At 39.6% G+C, this 16,313-nt stretch overlaps 1 protein-coding gene across 1 annotated transcript in view; it reads left to right on the top strand.

Moving 5' to 3' along the window:
* RAB2A (RAB2A, member RAS oncogene family) overlaps positions 1 to 8,872 on the top strand; it is a 32,853-nt gene extending 23,981 nt beyond the window's left edge. The window contains exons 7-8 of the mRNA XM_081013650.1: positions 4,332 to 4,400; positions 7,735 to 8,872. Of these exons, the coding sequence (XP_080869776.1) occupies positions 4,332 to 4,400; positions 7,735 to 7,830 (165 nt within the window). The 3' untranslated portion in view covers positions 7,831 to 8,872. The remainder of the gene's footprint in view (positions 1 to 4,331; positions 4,401 to 7,734) is intronic.
* Positions 8,873 to 16,313: the final 7,441 nt, after the last annotated feature.

Raw genomic sequence — 16,313 nt, 5'->3', positions numbered from 1 at the left:
AAAAATTAAGAAGTGTTTCTCAGTTTTTTAAAACTTGCAGACACAAGACATGCATCTACCAGCAACCAAAGTAAACATACAGAATCTTACATGTAGCGCACTGCTGTGTGTTCAGCGTCTGTACATCAAGTCACAGATTAAACGTTGGCATTGTTGAAAGGACTATAACAGATTGTTTTTGGGCTCCCTCCTAAAAAGCTGTGAACTAGAGAAAGAGGGAAAGGAGCTTCTGTATTTGCTGCCTCAATATTATGCCTAGTAATAGTAGCTTTGGCTGCAACAAAAAATGGCTGCTGCATGGATGCACGCACCAGAAAATCTGGCCCACAGTTTGAGAACCACTAAATTTTAGTGTCAGGGAAGATTTCTAAAATATTTTAATAACAGTGCTTGAACATGCCAAGGGTTTGTGGTTTTGATGGCATGTGGCAATGCATAGGGTTTAGTCAAACAGAATGTGTATAAACAGAATGGATTTCTGCTCACACAGCAGAACATATTCTTCCTCTCTTACCTGCAGCCCCTCTGTGCTTTCAAAATGTGCTCTGACAGGCCCCCAACCCACCAGAGCAGATTTGGGGAGCAATGAAGGGGAAACAGAAGAAAGGGAAGTCCCATTGCACAAACAAAAGTTTTTTTTTCATAACATTGGATTCCACCCACACCCTCAATTTCTGAGAAGCCTAAGCTCTGATGCATAATAATATTTAGTGAATTAGAAAAACAAACAAACTATACTATTAGAAATTTTCTAGTTTAATATTGAAAATCATTGACCATTGTAAATATAAATTAATATTGAAAACCACCAGGTGGCAGCATGTTACATGAAGAGAAAAGTCAGAATCTGATTATTTTAATGTTCTGTAAAGAGAAAGTATTTTTCTTTTTGTAGCAAAAGTCATGTTCATAAATTTTGAGTTTTATTAAATCAACCATTTATTTATAGGTGTTCTTGTTGTGCATACTAATATGCCAATAAATTTTGCAAGTTTGTTGACAAGCTGCAACCAACATATTGTCTATCTTTAAAAATGTGTCTTGTCTTGTCCCCATGTTAAACCTATAACATTTCCATAATTTGCATCTTCAGTCAGATTATGTGGTTATGGATTTATTTAAACTAAGACAGATTGGCATGCCGCTGAATCTTGACACCATAAAAGAGGATAGAAACATGTGAGACTTTGGCCTGAAATCACACAATGTCATTAGGCTTTCTCAGTCCTACCAACTGATATCTTTTCAACCAGAGATAGAATCATAGAATTGTAGATTTGGAAGGGATCCCGAGGATCACCTAGTCCAACCCCTGGCATTGCTGGAATCTCAATTAAAGCATCCATGACAGATGGCCATCCAACCTCTGCTGAAAAACCTCCGATGAGGAAGGAGAGCCCACAACCTTCCGAGGGAGTTCATTCCACTGTCAAAACAGCTTTTACTGGGTCCTACCTTCCAGAACAGGAGAAAACAAGCTGGTTCTCTCTTCCATATGGCAGCCCTTTAGATATTAAGATGGCTATCATATCTTCTCAGTCTCCTCTTTCCCAGGTTAAACATACCCAACTCACTCAACCGTTCCTCATAAGGCTTGGTTTCCAGACCCTTGATAATCTTGGCTGCCCTCCTCTGCACATGTTCCAGCTGGTCAATATCCTTCTTAAATTGTGGCACCCAGAACTGGACACACTAGCCAAAGAATCCTTTTTGTATTATTTTTAACCTCTTGCAAGCTGGAACTCATTCTGAGCTTTGGCCCACCTGACCTTCTCACTGCAACTGTTGGCTACTCGTTTATACTCTTCCTTTGGGATTTCCCTTCCATTTCTTATACATTCCCTTTTCCTCATCTCAGTTCCTCTGTAAGCTCCTTATACAGCCACACCGGTTTCTTTAGATGCCTCCCGTTTTTCTTTCTTGTTGTGCATTCAGATGTTGGAGTTAATAAATGCATGGCACATTCATAGTCCACCACTGACCTATTATCACCCTCGTAGGATACTGGCATTATTTCGCCATTATAATGGATAATTGTCAGAAGCCATGAGTTTAGTTGGAGTGAAAGAGTAAGCATATTTTAACAGTTATACATTTACATAACATGAAATGGAGAAATTGCAAGCATTTTATCTAGTTTATAAAACTAAGAACAAACCTTGGTTTTTATTTGTGACCTGTTTGGGAAGTGCAAACTACAAACCACTACCTCTTGTTGGCATTTGTTTCATATTGGCTTACCATGACATGTAGTTTAGCCACTATCTGTGTAGACAGTCATAAAAGAGCATGGGAGCCTCCCACATATATGGGACTTCAATCATGACATTTTAGTTGCTGTATTTATTTGCCATCGGTACACTTCTTAATAGATGTCTAAATAATGCCATACTCCTCTTTGCGTGTACACATGATTTGGATTTAATGCCTGAATTTTTAAAAAAGTATTTTAAGAGTGAGCCGTCAAGATGAACTAATATTTGCGAATTGAATTTTTAAAAAATTGTTTTATGAAAACAAAGCAGATTGCATAAGAGAGTACAGTTGTATGAAGTTCCAAAGTTATAAGTAGTTTTCAATTACTATGGCATATTATGCCCTTGCAGTAATTGGTGTTTTATCAGAAGCCAAAATACAATGTATTTTTTTTTATATTGAAAACTTCCATTTCTGAAGAATGCAAATCAATTCAGAGTTGGCTGAAAGCCAATTTCTGAGCTCCAGTGCACGTTTGAAAAACCTACTCACTTCCTAAGTGCCTTGTGAATCTGCAATGATTAATTCTTCTCATTATTTTGCTGCAAATTCTCATGACCCTCTGTGATGATTCGATCACCCACTTAGAGTTTATGCATATTCATATCTTTCCACTCATGGCTGCAGTTGTTCAAGTCTCCTTCACTGGCTGTGGTATGTACTTGGTGCAGTAATTGAGCTGCAGTAGATTGATTACTCTAGGGAGCTGTAAGGCCTTTAAAGGTGAAAACATATCAGTCCTGTTAATTAGGAAACAAAGCTCTGGTGGCAAGTTCAGCAGTCAAATGCTTCCAGTGTAGAAATGAGGAAAGGTATGATTTGTTCCCCTCCATGAACTCTGTTTACTTTTTAATATTTGAATTAGATTTGTGGCCAGGCGTGGCAAGCTTGAGTAGATGATAGCTGCATTGTAGGGTTGTAAGGAGTCAAAAGAACTTGATGTGCGATATTGGCTAACTTTGCTACTGCCATTAAAATCTTACATAGTATATTGTCTTTCAAATTCTTCTCATAGTATTAAATGGGGAAACAAAGCCATTTTGTGCATTAAATAATAATTGGCTGATATGCTAGGCATGGTAATAATTTAAAGTCAATGTTTCCTGTAGACTTTTGGGAGCGGGAAACGTTTTCTACTTTAAGATGATACCTTTCCATCATATGTAAGGTTGTCATTTTTGTGAAAAATTTTGAAAACAGTGGGAGGGAAGTTTGGCTTCCTTGAGCTAAAATGCATCTATAGTAACACTGCTTTCTGTGTAAACAATATTAAAGCTAATTCAGTTTCAGAAGCCTAATGATAAAATGCAAGGAAGGAGAGCAGGGGGATGAGATAAAAGTTCAGGGTGATAAGGATCAACAGGAACTTAGTTCTGTGGACATAGGCAGACATTGTGCTGTGAAGACACAGAAGTTACTCAATAGATGTTGTGATCAACACTCTTGCACTTATGTATCTTGTAGATATTGTTCATATACTTCCTTTTTTTTTTTTTTTACTATAGCTATATAAGCAACTTCACTAAAGACCCCTGAGTAAACTTAGCAGTCATGGAAAAATGTGAGATCGTTTTGTGACTCAGGACCTGGTTAAGTAACAGGAAGCTGAGAGTAGAAATACATGAACAATGCTGCAAAGGATCAGATAGCCAATGGTACAAAAAATTGTCCGTGTGAGACTCTGCATAGCCACTTAGAATATAACATTATGGGCTAGATTCACAAGTAGTTTGCTTAAAAAGTTGCTAAGTTGCTATATAGTAAGGAGTGGGCACTTTCTAGAGAATGGGAAGAGGGAAAAAGTTTTTCCCTCTTTATGAAACATCCCCATTTAGTGCAAAGAGGGGGCTCTGCTTAATCTTGTTGCATACATACACACAATCCTAATTCTTCCCCTTCCTGCAAGACTTTCCAGCAGGCACTGGAGAGCCCTTCATGTCATCTTCACTGGGAGATTCACGCACCCCCTACCTTTACTGGGACAAGAATTCTGTGCTTTTATTGTGCTATATTTATGAGGTGCACATATCCATAATTTGGGTTTAAAGCCTCAAATTTTATTATTTATTTTTCAGGCGTTTATTAATACAGCAAAGGAAATCTATGAGAAAATACAGGAAGGCGTTTTTGACATTAATAATGAGGTAAGTTCTTCAAATGTTAGAATGATGTAAGAAACAAAATAACAATTCTCACATCTTGCACCAAGCTCGTTACACACACTGAACGTATGCTGAGCTCCTTGTATACTCTGTTTTGGGGTAGATATAGTTAGAACTGTGGAGTATGAAGTATAAAATTCCTCTCTCCAACCAAGACTCAACTTTAAATCTTCCAAAGAAAAAGTATCCATCATTTGTATCCGTTTCTCCATATGATATCAGCAACTTTCAGAAACCATTTTCCCAGTAAGAATGAGTAGTCAAAAGGATAATTTGTCTGCCACATGTGAGTTGGGTACTGTCAGAGACAGAATAAATATGAGACGCATGAAATTTTTACTATATTCAAGATTTAGCATGCCATCTTATGTGTAATTACATCAGAGTAAGGCCTCTTGAACTTGGGATTTGTTTCTAAGTCAGTAGCCATAAGACTGAGGTGTTAAATGGCTAGGTTCTATATACGTGGAATTTGTCATCTCTAGTTTTGCTCATTTTGAGAGATTTGAAAACCATATTTCAAATAGGTGTACATACCATCCATGTCTGCAGATTCTTTAGTTCATGGGTGTCATATTGATGCATGCTGAGATCTCCGTGGTATGTTCTTCAAAGTCTCATAATATACTTCCTTAATTGAAAATGACAGATTGTCATAGACTGGATGGTCAGAGCTAGTCTTTCATCTCTAGGTCACTGATTCATTAATTGGGAAGCTAGTGGCTGGAATCCAAACAACCACACACATCATTTCATACATCCTAGGGAGCTTTGAGCATATGTTTCTTGAAAACCAGACTGTGTGCTGCATTGCAAACTACTTTTGAAACTGAGGGAGATTTCAAAAGTAGTTAGTGGTTTTTCATGGGATCTGTTGCTAAAAGAATAAAAGTAAAACCCCATTAGGCACATCCAATCTTTGGAAATATCTAAAAACTATATTGGGATACAGCCCTTATTAGGTGTAGTACATTTTATTATGTTATTTCCTGTTTGCCTTTTATTTGGCAAATGGCTGTGATGAAATAGAATTCTAATATTTCAGACCTAGAGGATATTAACTGTCAGATGAGACCTTCCTCCATTTTTACTTTCTGTTGAAACACATTGCTCAGTAAAATGCTTCATGTTACAAACTCACATCTCTGGCAAAGTTGTCATATGCACTTACTTTTAGAGAGGTCTCATCTGCTCAGCATCTTGGAGGTTCCAGTATGACCATGCAACGGTTCCTCCATTTACGAGACTGTAGAAAAGGGGCAACCGCTTTGCAGGGTTGTCTTCAGAGTTGTCATTCTTCTTTATTCTCAGTTCTTCTGGAGACTAAATACTGGGAAACTAATATGAGTTGGTTTTACTTTTCTTAAATTGTGCTTATTTTTCACAAAGTGACATCACCTTACTGGTTTTCTCTGATGAAGATTATCAGTCTCCGGTAGTGAATATTTAATTTGAATGTGGTCTTGTGTGTTGAGAAATTATTTTTATTATCTAATAGAAACTGTCTGAAAACCAGCATGTGCCCACAAGTCAAGGGAAAACTTATTTGAACAGGATAGTCAGCTCATAAAAGTGATGGAGTGAATTCACTTTGTTACAATGTCACCAAATCCATATTAGGGCAATTACCTCTTGAGACCAACCAAAATATCACAGAATAGTGTGCAAGTTTTCAGGTTCTCCAGAACTCTTCATCAGGCTAGATAGTAAACAGGGTGATGGGGTGGAGAGGAGCTTTTTTGGCTGGACAGCAGGTGCAGGCTCCATGTCTTCAATGACAACTATTTTCTTATGGGTCTAACGGCTATCTTTATATAAAGAAACCAAATAAATCTAACTGTTCAGTGTTACTTAAATTTAAAATTTGGCACATGCAATACTTTCTGAAAATGAAGCTTTCTTAGAGCAAACGTTGCATCTTCACAAGTTGTATTACTCATTTTGTATTAGTTCTGTCCAGCCTCCTCTGCATATGAGAGGGGTTTATCCATAACAGCACATATTATAACCTTCCCCTGTTCATGCTGGGCATGTTTCTGCTGTGCCTTGAAGAGCCTGAAGAGCTGCAGGCCCCTGGATGTGTGTAAATGAAGTGTGGCAGGGTCTAGGATTATCAGGAATAGTGGTACGACTAGCACAAGACCAGCATGAGAAGGCAGGGTTACACTATATACTATGTGTCTCTCCTTATTTTCCCTAGTACCATTTGAACTATCTCATTCTCATCTGATAACTAAAGAACATATGGTTTAAAGTTAGCAGTGGATAGCATATATATTGGACAGTAATCATTGGCTCTGAAAAAGAATGCTTGTTGTATCTGTCGAGTTTCATATAGAATCTGACTGCTTTACTGTGCCTTATGGAGATTTGATTGCCGTATGCTGTCAAGAGCCAACAGTGCATGCTATTTACTTGGCTCAGTGCCAAGTCTGGCTCCTTGATTCCTCAAGAAGTTGCTACCAGCCCAGAGGGGGCAAAACCAATGAGCCATAGGGCATGCTTTTTATTAAAGAGGAGTCAAAGAGCGAAAAGAAACCACATCAGCTGCTGTCAATACTGAGCTAGTGCCAGAAACCCCAAGGCTACTACTGTTGCAGAACAACTGCCAAGCACTATAAATCTGAGATTTACTGTGACGCAAAGTTTCCTTAAGAGCTTAATTTCTGAAGCTACTGTATTACTTTTCTTAAAGTGCTGTATTTTTAGGTAAAATCCACTTGAGGGAGTGTGGGTTAGGATATAAGTGTAAGTTTGATGAATGAAAGAACTACTCTGTGTGTGGTTCTTGGCAACTTGCCATGTCTTTGGGGATCATAGAAATTATTGATGACACAGAACACTTGTATGCCCTTAGTCTGTACAGCTGACTCAACATAGAAGGAAATGCAGTCAAAAGAAGAAAAGGGTTTGCTGTGTGAGACCAGAAGAAACCTGAACTTACTTCTTTTGGTGGGACCAAAGGTTTATTAGGCATATTAAGAATTTCTACTGTTATGAAACAGTTTGAAAACCTTTTGTGTATAGGTTTGGCCCATGCTATATACATTAGTACTGGCAAGGATAGACTATTGGATTCTGTTGTACAGAAATGGTGAAAAAATGAAATAATATATCCTATTCTTGATTTTTGTTTCCTTAATTGCTACCAGACATTGTTTTTAATAGGATTTCCCCCCTACAGCTTGATTATCATGAAAAGGAGACAATAAGTTTAGATGTTCATAAATCAGAAGTAGATTAACTACTTTAAAACGCTGTAGCCTGTGGCAGTGTTCCAAAAATATTAATGTGCATTCAACTTTTATTATTTCAGGCAAATGGCATTAAGATCGGCCCTCAGCATGCTGCTACTAATGCAACACTTGCAGGCAATCAGGGAGGACAACAGGCTGGTGGAGGCTGCTGTTGAACCTATTTTTACTTCCTAGCTGCCTGAAGGGGCCTACTAACTTGTTTCACCCTCCCCCGCTCAATTTCAACTACGACATGAAATTATTGTAAGATGGCATCATGTTGCAGAAGACTTTATTCTTCAAATTCTTGTACAACTTTGAATAAATGGTTAATGTTCACTTAAAAGACAGGTTTTGGAGATTGTATTCATATCTATATTTCCATTTGATTTCTAAGTCAATTGATGTGATTATTTTTTGTTAAATGTTGTCTTGTGCCCTTGACTACGAACTGTATTAAACACTACAAAGTCATCTGAGTATTTTAATCAGTTTGTGTAGTTAGGTTGCCCAACTACAGTGGTTTCCTAATGTTTAATATTGTAGAACTGTCTTCAACTCTTGTCCATTTTCAAGGCTCTAAAGAAAAACAGAAGGACTCTTTTCTGTATTTATCATTTACTTTCTGTATATATAGTTTAATAACTTGCTTGGGTGTATTTGCCAAGCTATAATTCTTTAATGCATTTGCATAAACTCTATACATTTAGAGCTTGGAACTACAGAAGCATTATTAGGAATTTGCTTAGATGCTGAATTTTAAACCTTATTGACATTGTTAGCATGTTTGTCCTTTTGTCATTATCCTAGAGTCCAAAAAATGCTTTATGTATAGTATTAGAAGCTACATATGCCTATTTTAATGCCAAATGTTTGCTATTTGCTCACAACTTCCACAGCACCTCTTCAGAAATGGATTAGCTGTTTGCCTTAATTATGTAGGTTAAACATATTATAATGAATGAAAAATACAGGAAGCATTGAAACTCATAAAATGGCACATTATGAAGACTTCATATTTCTTAAAACGTTATTTGCCTCTTCATTTCTAGGTATATTTCCATCAAGGATAGTTTTTCAACTTAGATGTACAGTGGCTGTGTAAAGTTGATTTGGTTCTTTTTCTTTTTTGGTGACAACTTGTAATCTTAATATGGTAAGCATCTTGTCTATTGTGAAGGGGGTGTGACAATAAAACTGCCAGATTGAAAATCCTGATTAAGGCCAAACTTGGAAATGCTTTAGTGCTGTACTCCACATGATTTTTTCCAATTTCCCCCATGCTTCTAATGAATTAGTATACATCACTGCAAAATAAACTCCTGTTTAATTATATATTTCAAGTAGAGAATATTAATGGCACTCTTTGACTATATGAGAGCATCTTTTCTTGACCCTAATCTGTATTGCTGGGTTTTCCAGGGTAAACTATTTATAGATATGTTCAAATGGAATACCACAATTCTCGCTCTTCCATATTTAGGTTGTCTTGGTGGGCATACTTTAGCTGAAGAACACATTTTGGAGTCCAGTTATTCGTTACAGCTGTATGTCATTCGTTCCTCTGAGTTCAGAGCAGCACTTGAGCTTCACAGCAATCATGAGGTGGATTAATCAGAGAGATGGTGACCAGTCCATACTTAGCAAGGAGCCAATAACTATTTGTTGACAGGTAAAACAAAGCTTATCCATTTGGTGCCTGTTGCTGAGAACTACTTTGTACATTTAAAAAATCACCCCCACCCCAAAAAACGTTATTTAACAAAGTGAAGGTTTGTAATTTTTTTTCAATTTTGAATCTACACATTTAAAGTGTATTTAAGGTCCATTTCTAAGCTAATCTTGTACAAGTGATATTTCCTTACATAATAATACAACTGCACAAGAACTCACAAATGCATTTCTAGATTAATTGCAAGCATGTGTATAGTCTCAAAGACAGTGCACACAATTTAGCATTTAGTTATTTTAAGCATTTTCTTCTCTTCAGCTGAAAAGGCACCCAGGGTGGCTTAAATGTGATCTGTTTATTCAAAATATTTGCATCATCATCCAACAGATTTGGGGCTGGTGAATGATTGTTTCTATCAATACTAAAATAAGCAATATTATCATTATTTATTAAATTTCTGTACTGCCCTTCATCAGAAGATCACAGGGTGTTTTACAATATAAAGATGCATACCATAGCGACAAACAATAACAGCCCCACACCGTTTTAAAAGCCATAGATCGTTTAATTAATCAAAGACCTGGGAGAAGAGGATAAATAAAATGACAGCATGGACAATAATATGAAGCAGAAGCATAACATGGCAGGTTGAGGTATGGCACAAATTAAAATGCCTGGAAAAATAGAAATGTTTTAACCTGGTGCCAAGAAAAATACAGTGGTACCTCAGGTTACATACACTTCAGGTTACATATGCTTCAGGTTACAGACTCCGCTAACCCATAAATAGTACCTCGGGTTAAGAACTTTGCTTCAGGATGAGAACAGAAATTGTGCTCCGGAGGTGCGGCGGCAGCGGGAGGCCCCATTAGCTAAAGTGGTGCTTCAAGTTAAGAACAGTTTCAGGTTAAGAACGGACCTCCAGAATGAATTAAGTACTTAACCTGAGGTACCACTGTAGTGTAGGTACTAGGTTACCTTTTAAGCTAGCATATTCTAGGCACCAATGTTGAAAAAACCCTCTTTGTTACATAACACACTTAAAGAAGGTACTTGGAAGACCTTCATTAGAAATTTTCAAAACATGGGTAGGCTTCTATGGAAGAGGCCTCATTCTGGTGTTTTTCAAGTTTAGTTCTACTACTTCAGATTGTGGCTAGAAGGGAAAAGCAGCTGGTGCAGTTCATTAAAGGCTAGTTTGATGTAAGCAAACTAACTTAAAAGCAAACCTAACTTAAAAGCCTGGACCTCTCCTGACAGGTTATTCATTGGGATGACCAGGTCTGTTTCAGTGCCAAAACCAGGCCTGTGTCCAGATAATTGGTTTCATTGAAAAGTGTCTGGTGTTGGATAGCCACAACCCTCTCTTACACTTACATCAACCACAAGAGACTGTTTAGACTCTGATTTGTTGCTTTAGAAAGCAGCTTCATTCACTCCAGAGCACTTCAGAGGCTACAAAAAAACCACCTTTCTGCATCCTCCATTTGCTCATGAGGAAATTTAAAAAATGGCTATAACTCCTCACCACCCTTTGACTGAATTGAATGAAGTGTGTGGGATAATGAACATGCCAAATTCAGAGAAAATGCTCCAGTGTATAAGATGACTCCAAATTTTGATGAAAAAACTTTGGAAGAAACATTTTCTTATACACAGAAAAATACGGTACATATTCTACCTTGCTTGAGCTGGTTCATAGCCTACCTATTGCAGATTTGGTACTAAGCAGCTAATAGACTTTTGTACTTCAAACTATTGTTTCTCAACAGGTATTGTTAATTCTCCTGTCAAATCTATACATCAGATATATTAGAGGTGTTGCTTTAGCATTATGAAACTTTGTAGGTACTGAAAATATGGTTGGATGAAAGAACTTTGTTATGACAGTACATATGAGATCTGTCATACACATAGTTGGCCATTGCCACAGTAGCATAGTGATTACAAGCACCAAGTCAATCTGCTCCATATTACTGAATGGAACTTTAAAAAGCAATGTTTATATTTGCATAGAAGTGGGTACATCAGATCAAATGGCCACTAGAAAACTCCATGGCTGAAGCTTTGTAGGAAGAGACCCCAGCAGTGAGATACATTTTTCTTAGGTGTAAGTGTATTCCAGAGTTTCCATTTACATACAGTTTGTATGCATTTTATGACAGGGTTGGAAAATCTGTGGCCTTCCACTGTTGTTTGACTACAACTCCCATCATCCTTGACCATTTGTCATGCTGGCTGGCTGATGGAATTAGAATCCAACAACATGGAGGGCCATAAGTTCCCAGTCCCTGCCTTTAGACTAACTTTAGAGTTCAATGTAATGTTAAAGGTAAAGGGACCCCTGACCATTAGGTCCAGTTGTGACTGAATCTGGGGCTGCGGCGCTCATCTCGCTTTATTGGCCGAGGGAGCCGGCGTACAGCTTCCGGGTCATGTGGCCAGCATGACTAAGCCGCTTCTGGCGAACCAGAGCAGCGCACGGAAACGCCGTTTGCCTTCCTGCCAGAGCGGTACCTATTTATCTACTTGCATTTGACGTGCTTTCGAACTGCTAGGTTGGCAGGAGCAGGGACTGAGGAACGGGAGCTCACCCCGTCGTGGGGATTCGAACCGCTGACCTTCTGATCGGCAAGTCCTAGGCTCTGTGGTTTAACCCACAGCGCCACCCACGTCCCTTCAATGTAATGTACTCTTTCTAAATAACAGCAGAATCTAGTGCATGTCTACTCAATAATTTCCACTAATTTCAGTCAGGCTTACTCCCACGTAAGCAGGTTTAGAGTTGCAGTATAAGCATTTGTAGTTACATATTTTGTCATCTGTACTTGTTAAAATACCTTTATCTCCTATCTGCCTCAATATGAGACAAGCTATGCAGTTTTAAAACTACAAAATATTAAAACCATACTACAAATATAGGGGAAGTATGTTTTTTGCAGCAAAAAGAATTATATAACTATTCTTACATACACAAAAATATAATTAACTCCACATATTGGTGATTTCTCCCAAGAGGAGGCTTATATACATATGTTCTTGTACTGCTCCTTTTTCACTGGTCGAGGTGCAGAGTTTCTTTTCTAACTACATCGTAACTTTGTTAATAGTATACCATACTAATTTTGTTTTATTGTGCCACTGAAGTCTCAGTCTGTAAATAATCCATGTCGGTACTATGTAAGTAGCTGATGAAATGTCTTTACTAGGTTTGCTGCGCATGAAAGAAACCACATCATTTGGTAATAAAACTACTAACAGACTCTAACAAAGCCAAGACCATGACAAAAAGCAGCATGTTATGGATCTATCACTTCTATTCTTGGGACTGATTTTATTATTTTTGGACCTATTACAAGCCCTGTGTTAAATATTGTGGATGATAAGAGGAAACAGACTCTTGGCAAATGTGGAAAACCAATTACAGTATATTACCCTACTCAGGCTACAGTAAAGGAGGATCTGAGCCAGTGGCTTATTCCCTGCTTGCTTTAGCAGCTGAAAAGTTTTTCCTACTGTAGAATTGGCTTGAGTTAAAAGCGTGTTGCTACGAAAACCTCACTGTAGACAGTGCTGACTAGAGAGGGTGAAAGTGACCCACTAAGTAGGGCTGTAGTTCTGTCAAAGGGTGTGTAATTAAATAAATCACCTTTTCTTATAGATAAGAATGCTCACTTTAGAAACTAAATGTGCCCTTGTATACAACATTCAAGGACCTCAGCCCTTCCTTGCATAGGTGAAAAGACTAATGAAGTTTTACATTAGATTTTTTTTTTTAAATAATCATAAATGCGTCTTGATTTTTTTTTTAAGCACTAAAACATTTCAAATGTTCTGTTTGGCATGACTGGCCTTGTAAATTTTGGTAGACAACTGCAATATTAGGAAGCTACTCACATACCTTTTTCTCAACTTATCCACAGCCACATAAAGCAAATGCTTTAACATTCCTTAAATATGTTTAGAACTATAGTCATACCTCGGGTTAAATATGCTTCAGGTTGAGCGCTTTCGGGTTGCGCACCGTGGCGACCCGGAAGTAATGGAATGCGTTACTTCCGGGTTTTGCTGCTCGCGCAAACGGTTAAAATGACGTGGGTTGCGTTCACTTCAGGATGCGAACGGGGATCTGGAATGGATCCCGTTCGTATCCAGAGGTACCACTGTAGTGATGAAGAATAACATGGGGTGAGGAGAGTACAGAATACATACACATCTATTCAAAGTTTCTTGCCACACTACAAGTTGAGTCCAGATCTCACCAAGTTTGGGTCTTGTAATGTTATCAACGGATGGGCAACTGCTGCTAGCAAACCAGGAAGTAAGGAAGGCCTTATGTTGAGGCAGCTGCCAGCCAGCTAAATGAGCAGAATCCAGGCATTTGCAGGTTATAATTTCTGAACTGGGTGCGGTGAATAAAAGGAAGTTCTTTCTTGATTTTTGTAATAGCTTGGTTTACCCAGTGCAGTTCTAAACTGAGTCAAAGGACGGTTGCCCATTACTACTTACATGTCTATGTCCCTTGTTTTTGAAATTCTGCTCCTTGCTCACACTTAGTGGGCTCTTCATTTGCATTGTGCATCTGAAATAAAGGATTCTTTATGCAGCCAGTGATAATTACTTGTGTGCCTGACACCATCACATGTGAGAACTGTGGAGGGACATCAATAGTAGGAGCTATTTGATACAATTTACCGGTAGTTTCAAAATAAGGTACCTCCCAACCAATACTTTTGTTTTAGGAGAACTGCAGAGAGAACCTTAAGCTCAGGCTTTGGTGACCTTCAATGCACATGGATTTTATAACTATTGAACTAACAGTGCAAATGCCTCTGTTTGGGCTTCAGTTGTGAGAAAAGATGTGTTAGGCCCAAGTCATTTAAAGGCCATAAATTAGAACAGGCCACAGAACACTAGTGTGAAGTGCTAGGTAACCCAGGGCACGGCACTCGTGAAAACGGTAAATTCCATAAATTAGAACAGGCCACAGAACACTAGTGTGAAGTGCTAGGTAACCCAGGGCACGGCACTCGTGAAAACGGTAAATTCCATGATAAGGATAATTAGGAAAGAAACTGAAAATAAAACTGCCAGTATAATAATGCTGTTGTACAAATTGATGCTGTGATAGTATTTAGTTTAGAATACTTGCATATTTTCCACAGACATCTGGTAGGATGCTGGACTAGATGGGCCATTGGCCTGATCCAGTGGGCTCTTTTGTTCATAGAATCAAAGAATGGTAGAGTTGGAAGGGACCCTGAGGATCATATATGCAGGAATATGCAGCTGTCCCATACAGGGATTGAACCTGAAACCTTGACATTATCATAACCAGCTAAGCTATCTGAATATTTCCTTCCTGCAGACAGTACCACTCACACACAACCTGCAGTTAACAGCAACAGCTGCCATGGGTGCTGCTGACATTACATTTTGCACCCTCCCACCTGTTCTTCCATTTTTAAGTACAAAAGACTCAGTCTAGATCTGAGTTAATTATTTTTTATTAAGTCATATTTAATGTGCAGCATAAACCAGACAACTGCCCATCAATAATATTCCACATGTACAGTATCCCTAATCTTTGCAGTCTCTTAATTTAATGCAGAATACTGTAATCTAATTTCACAGTGACTTCTCATTTCCCCCCTACTTTTATTCAATGCAAAGGGTCAAGAAACATTACCATACCCTCAAACATTTCTCTGATGAGAAAAGGGATGTCCCATTCCATAATGATAATTTTACTATTTATACTTCATACTGGGTTGCCCCAGCCACTCTGGGCAGCTTTGAACATACATAAAAACATAATAAAACTTTTTAAAAACCTTCCCTATACAGGATTGCCTTCAGACGGCTTGACAGTCGGATAATGCCATACCCTCCAACATTTCTCCAATGAAAATAGTGACATCCTAAGGAAAAGTAGGACATTTCTGAGATCATATCAGAAACCCGGACAGCTTCTCTAAATCAGGAACATCCCTGGAAAATAGAGACACTTGGAGGGTCTGGATTACCTTTCCTTTGTGGTACTCCAGACTGTGATGGACTCCAACTCCCATCATTCATGCCTCTCGGCCTTGTGACTCCGGGTGATGGGACTTGGAGTCCAGCAACATCTTCTGTTTAGTCCCGTCCCCGCCCCCCCGCCCGCCTGCTTTTGGGGCCTGGTGCTTCCAGAGCAACTTACTCGAGAGAAGGAGAAAAGATTGCGCGAGATTAAACTCTGCACAGATCTGACCAATGCCAGGTTTTTTTGTGTTTCCTAAATCACACTTCTGGCCACGTTGCCAGTTTAGACAAACGTTTCTGCCAGGGCACCCTCTTTCCTCCTTTGCAAAGCGGGAAGAGGGGGGAAAACACGAGCCATTTCTCAAAGCGGCAGAGAAAGCGAAGCCTTTGCAGAGTCACGACTCTGCCGCTGTCCTGAGCCCAACGGGGTTGCTTTCCGAATACAAACGTGCTTCAGGATCGCGGCCGAAAAGGGTCCGCAGGCGCGCGAGGTGCCGAAGCGGGCGCTCTTTTGTGAGCAGCTCGGCGGCGTTTCCTGCGGGAAGCGCGGAAGGGCTGCCAGCCAGCGCGGCGGCGGCGGCGGCGGCTTCTCCCATTTCCTGTGGGCGTCCTGCTGAGGGAACCGCCGGCGAGGCGCGAGGGACTCTCCGCCGTCCCGCTCCGGGGAGGAGGAGGCAGGCGGAGGGCGGACTTGCCGCTCGTGGGTGGGGTCTCCGTTTCCTCGTGAGGTTTCCTGCCCGGGTCGCCCGGAAGGGTTGTGGAGGACGGCGGCTTTTGTTGTGTGTGGAGGGCGGCGGGGGGGGGGAGCGACTCCCTGGCTGAGGCGGCGTTTTTTGCTTCCTGCGTGGGATACTGTTGCGCGGGGAAACTCTGCTGCTGTGAGGCATGGGGGGCGGGGCGCACGACGGTCTCGTTCGCGCGTGGAGAAGAGGAGGAGGGTTGCTCTGGGGGGTGGCTGGGAAGTGT

This window comes from Podarcis pityusensis, assembly GCF_964106645.2.
Source record: "Podarcis pityusensis genome assembly, chromosome: 7".
NCBI lineage: Eukaryota > Metazoa > Chordata > Lepidosauria > Squamata > Lacertidae > Podarcis > Podarcis pityusensis.
Note: the sequence above shows the minus strand (reverse complement) of the source record. Positions and strands in the feature narration are given on the sequence as shown.